At 39.0% G+C, this 6004-nt stretch overlaps 1 protein-coding gene across 2 annotated transcripts; it reads right to left on the bottom strand.

Annotated features, from left to right (window-relative positions):
- Positions 1–4059: 4059 nt before the first annotated feature.
- LOC307155349 (aerolysin-like protein) lies at positions 4060–5691 on the bottom strand. 2 transcript variants are annotated; one of them, XM_079865953.1, is made up of 3 exons: positions 5630–5691; positions 5464–5517; positions 4060–5366 (listed from the first exon to the last, which is right to left on the bottom strand). In XM_079865953.1, exon 3 carries the CDS (start codon positions 5347–5349, stop codon positions 4408–4410), a length of 942 nt encoding a protein of 313 aa, XP_079722079.1. In that variant the 5' UTR covers positions 5350–5366; positions 5464–5517; positions 5630–5691; the 3' UTR covers positions 4060–4407. The 2 variants fall into 2 exon arrangements, with proteins under 2 accessions (XP_079722079.1, XP_079722080.1); XM_079865954.1 differs by lacking the exon at positions 5464–5517.
- Positions 5692–6004: the final 313 nt, after the last annotated feature.

Raw genomic sequence — 6004 nt, forward strand, 5'->3', positions numbered from 1 at the left:
CCAATTATTTACAAAGAGCAGTTTCTGCTCACTGCACCATGACATTAACCATTCATTTAGCGCGAATAATCTACTAAACTTTTCATGACCTAGTCGGTACGTGGGAAGCGGTCCTGACACAATGATCGTTATATCAGGCGATGTGCTGCGTACCGTATCGATCAGATTCCTGAAGTCTTTCTTCAGAACCTCCGTCTGGCGCAGCCTGATGTCGTTCCCTCCCGCGTGCAAGACCACAGTTCCGACGCGCTCGTTCAGAATCTCGGGAACGCGAGCGGCGATTTCAGAAACACGAGCACCAGGAAAGCAGTGACTATGCACCTTACTTTTATTTAACGTAGCGTGTACGTGTCGAACGATGGAATCGCCGATGATCACAGCATCGCGTTCTGTTTCGCGAAGAGGGGAGAAGCGGTTTTGTGTGGATATCTCGAAAACCGGGAGGGTCGGAGACAGTTTTCTTGGTCTAGACCTGACTCGCGTCTTCCGCTGTGGAAATATCCAGGCTTCGTGGTGGCATGTTGGAGCCGGAGTGAACGAGACCATGGCTGATCGCGATGTACATACCGATGTTGAGAAACGCACGGAGTAGACGAGGTCGGAGTCAGCGGGTTAGTAACGTTAATCACTGATTTGTGTGCATTGGCGTGTGATGTTTCAAGAGCCAAACGCCTGTCTATCAGCTCGGCTTGTCTCACTAAAAGGTCGTGGATCTGTTTCTCAACAGCTTCCAGCTCGGACTGCACCGCGTGCAGCTCAAATGTGTCTTCACCTGCACCAAAAGGTAGACTACTTACATCTGATATATTCGCCATTTTAACAGATGGACAGTACGTTAAGTTAGCAACGACGCTACCAGTGATGCTATCAATATTAATACTAATTTATGGCTTAAGTCTTGGATATAATCCGTCTTTTTAGTGGTACGGGTGTAGAGTAGACGCACGATAGGCGAAAAAATGTTTGTTTGTAAATGAATGCGGAGAAGACGCGTTCAGCCGTGATCCACGGACGTAACCTATAAGAGTATCCAGCGTTGGATCACTAGGCTTGAGACGCGTCTGCTCAACAGTCCGCGTTGTAACTATGAGGTGAGGAAAAGTAGAAAATGTTCGTTGTAAGTGAGTTTAAAGAGAAATCAAGAATTATAAATCAATCGATGGAGCTCCAAAGACAACAACGCGTTCAGACGCGACGCATGCGCATTCGAAAAAAAACAACAACATTTTCAACATACCATTTTATCCCTTTTAACAAATTCTGCCACTTTAATAACTGTACCAATGAGAATAAATAAAATACATCTGTTATATCACCTTTACTCAAAATTCCAGTTCAGTTCATCTTTAAAGAGTAATAAAATCATCCCTGGCAACATTTTATTTCTGTTCGACCGGAGAGAGATTTTCCACCTACCATTCTCCTCAACAGCTTGCGTAAAACTGAGGAGAAAATGGCCGACTTCACTCCTAGTTTACCCTAGTCACCTGTAGGTGTCCCCATGTCCCTTTCTTTTAGATGCACTTAATACATAATATTTAATGAATATCTTAGGATTATTTTACAATATGAACAAACATTTTGGCACAATTCATTACAAATTTATTTTACCCGTTACACAAACGGCGCATCTTCTGTACAATGTTAGCTAACTTGGTCAATGATCTTGTATTAATGTAATATCTCAACTTTTTGTAGTTTAATAATCACATGATTAAACTTTTGTCATTTGTATGAACTGTGATGATTTATAGAAAACATTTTCACATAATAAAAGCTATATTTACAGCGTTGCTCAATTTTATATTCCCAGTAACATCATCACTATAATATTCAATGTATCACCCAGCCATAGAAATAAAGTGTTGATATTTTTTTCTTCATTGCATTTGGTAAGTAAAATGTTCAGTGAATATTTCTATGTAACATTTGTACCTGGCTGGAGTTTGTCTTTTTTGTTTTGTATTTGCAGGATCAGTACAGTTCAAGAGTGGAAGCACGACTCCATATCTGTAACGATAACCAGCTGGAGTGCCCTTGAGAGCCACCAGAGGGCGCTCCACAATAGACTAAGATCACTTCCTCATAAACTACATTTCCCATAACTCACTGCCCGGACTCATCAGCACTCATCTCATTCACCTGTGTCTTATCATCTTGTTTCACTCACACCATAAATACCTGGTTTTCACATTCACTCAGAGCGAAGTCTTGTTTTACTGTTACAACATTTCTGAGCGTTATTTACCCGTGTTTGATTCTTGTTTTGCTGACCTTGGACTGTTTCACCGTTTCCTGATCGTTTCTCTGCCTGGCCTGACTCGGATTGTTTATTGGACTCTGATTATTGCTGCCTGCCCTGACCTCTGCCTGTTATTTGGATATTCTCTGTGTTTCCTCCTTTGATCTGTTCGCTGTTGATGACCCTGCCTGTACGACTACTCTTTAAATAAACTGCATTTGGATCTTCACCTTCGAGTCTCGGAGCCGTTTCGTAACAATATCGATGAGGTGGTGTTGCAAGATTTGTAGATTTTCCTCGCCCAACCAGCGTGTCCTAATCACACACTACAAGCTGAAACACTGCCATCAGGCAAGTCACTGTCCACTCCCACACATCTATACAGATTGTGTATGCACATTCAGGAGTGAACGGTCTCTGAAGAAGCATTTAACTTGCGACCATAGTCAGTGTGTTCAAGCCTCCTCAACATTGCTTAAAGCAGCATCAAATGTGAACTGTGACAGGTGTAATTTTTCAGAGGCTTGCAGTGTTTCACAGTGAGCAGCACATATTCTTTGAGAAGACAAGAGGTCGTTGAGGAGGATCCACAAGTGTCACAAATTAAAGTCCAATAGCCAGCACTTTTCACAGAGAGACAAGTAAATTGTGTTGATTTGTTTCTGTGTGCTTTGAATTTATAAGAAAATATTGGGCTATGAAAGTTGTGCTGTTCTATTAGAAGATAAAGGCAAACTTAATATCCTAAGATTATATGACCAAGTTCTGTCACGTTGAGTGAAATGAAAATGTTTTAACTTCCTGCATGATGTTTTAATTTAGTACTGTTGAAGACTGTCGCTGAGACCCTGGCATCTTTGTTAAATTTTTAAATGTATTTATGTTTTTATAGATCAGCAAATAATTCACCAGGTTTGTGTCAAAGGACCCGAGCAGGTGTTTTCTTGTGTAGAGTTTTTATATATTTGCAAGAGAATTCTTTGTGTTTTTGGATGCAAATCTGTTTAAAAAAAAAAAAATGCTGAGAGTTTCAGTTTTGTTGGTTTCATAAAAAATCCAGATAGATATCCAGACCTTCTTGTCAAAGCAATGAAGTCCAGTAAACTCAAATAGTTAAGTTATGATGTTGAGGAAAAATTACTCTTTTATGTAAATTAGACTTGGTTCATGGTTGTGAAAACAACTTAAGTTCAACCAATATGTTTTTCAGTTGACTTAACTAAAAAATCTAAATGCTCATTAATTGATACAGTACGTTGGCTCAATTTACTGCAAGTTATTTCAACAACTACATATAAGTTGAACTTAATAGCTAATGTTAGTTAAACTTACCTGAGTCAATGCAACAAGATGACTTGACTAAGTCAAGGTGTGTCAACAAATAATTTTTTACAGTGACACCTTTCTTCTCTCTAGCGACGGCCCTGCTGATACCTTTTTTTTATTTTATTTTTTCTTGGGATAAATTAAGTATAACCATTCAGTAATACTGAAAGCCTGCAAATTACCTTATTATTTTATGTACCACTGATTAACAATTAAAGACTCTTAATTTTAATGAACAATGTTCACATAAACCCCACTGGGTCAAGGGCTCAACTAAAACAAAGACTAATCATGATAGTCATGACATCAAATGAAACATTTTCAATAACATAGTAACAGTGACAAGAGCTAAACCTCTTGTTAATTCTTAATTAGACCTTCTGTAGACGAATGACAGAAATAAAGTCATTTTCAACAAACTGCTTCGCTAAAAGATTTTCTCTGAAGACCTTAAAATGAAACAATTAGTCAAAAAACGACAACATTAAAATACTGATAAACAGTGCTCATGAGATGCTTTTATTAAATGTCAGATTAAACATTTGAAGTTATTATGATAAAATACATCATGTAATCACGATATAACAAATCACAATAATCTCTATTACTAGATTACTCAAAGTATGAAGAGATGTAAATATTGTGTAACAGAATCAGAAAAGATTATTCGAAAAGACAATGCTGAGTATATATTTCCCCTGTTAAAAATAAAGTGGCAAAGAACACTTTGAAATGAAACAGATGAAGAAAGGCTCAAAACAAAACGATTAAATGTAGAACACTTGATACATTGCTGGTAAAATCAGATAAAGACCAGGCAAGAACAATCTGTCTTGACATTACAGAGGAGATTCTTTAGTCTTCACTTTGATATCAGTGTAAGTGACGCCTTTGTATGTGCCCTTGGTTCTATAAGTAAACACACTGTCGTTCTTGCAGGTCATCTTCACTGTGCCAGTGTAAGGCAGGTCAAAAGCGGCTCTGCCAATAGTGACTGAAACATCCATCTTCTTCCCTGGTGGCACATCTACATCTGTAGACAGAGTTTCGGTTCTCTCATCTGTGTTCTCCTGACCATAAGTGCTTTCTGTTCCAACAGTGAAACTGAATCCTGCAGTAACGTCTACAACCTCTGGAATCCCAGCACTCACTTCCAGACTAAACGTCGCAGTAAAACTCTTGCTCAAAGACCATGAGGATTTTTTGGTCACCTTCTTTGAGGATTCGATTTTTTGATGTTGTATGGCAGAGGAGTCGTTCCTAAAAGTGACGGATTTGATTTCTTCTACCGTCACCTTTGGTATCAGTTGGTGGAGAGTGGGATAGTTGACATCAGCAAGAACTGTCGATTCAACTGCATTGATAAACATGAATCCCATACAGTCAATGTCAGAACCACCTTTTCCTACAACTCCTAAACAATAACCAGAGCCGATATCCATGGGATATTCTGTTTTTAAACTCCATTTTGTCATTTTTGCAAAAAACTCTCCCCCTAGACTGGTCTTGAATTTGATGGCTCCAAGACGTGATCCTTCTCCGTTCCCCCACAGGGACAGTGAGGTGAAACACTCACCAGGCTTGAACGTATACTCTTGATTCGATCCAGATGACTGTCCAAAGGTTTCATTTCTCCCATCTGTAAGCCAGACCCTGACACCCCTAACCTGCCATTCTCCCACCCACACCCAGATCTTCTCCAAACTGGCACCATTGCTTTCACCAGTAAATGAAAATGGACGACCTCCGTTTCCACCGATTTGATACAGAAGTGTTGACATCCTTGAAGAAATTAGATCTGAAGAGCAATTACAAGATTAATTAACACCAGAGATCTAAAACAGGTTTTTTAATGTCTTGTATGCATGAATTCTAAAATGGTATTTATTACTCACATTTTTTATTCTTATTTTGTGATTCACAGAAATTTGGATTTGTTTTTATTTCACCTGCACAAAAAAGTTTCACAATTTATTACTAAGTCCTGTATTAACCTCCTGCAAAGTTTCAAGCCATTGGCTACATGAATTGCATCTTAAATGCTCACTGAAATATACTCACATGAATGACTTTAGTCTGAAGAACTCAAGAATAGCTCGTCTGGTACAAGTCATGAAACTGAGATGTATTTGGGCTGCTGCTTAAATAGAGCTCCAAAGGGGGCAGGCGGTACCTGATGTGCGGTTACAAGTGACATAATTATTTAGGTTATGTAACACTCATTTCATTTGGATCTCTTGCAGGTCATAACAAGCAGCTGATGTATGTGGCAAATTAAGTGACCAAATAGTCTAAACAGTGGAAAATTTCAGTTCACTGGCCCTGAGCTTGTTCTAAGTTTCTGTGCCTGTGCTCGGTCAAAGCATTTTCAAGCAACGTTTTAAAAATGACCTGGTAGGTTTTAATCGGACTGTTTAGAGTTGGAAGACCACCTTG

This window comes from Squalius cephalus (assembly GCF_949319135.1).
Source record: "Squalius cephalus genome assembly, chromosome: 3".
NCBI classification, from domain to species: Eukaryota; Metazoa; Chordata; class Actinopteri; order Cypriniformes; family Leuciscidae; genus Squalius; species Squalius cephalus.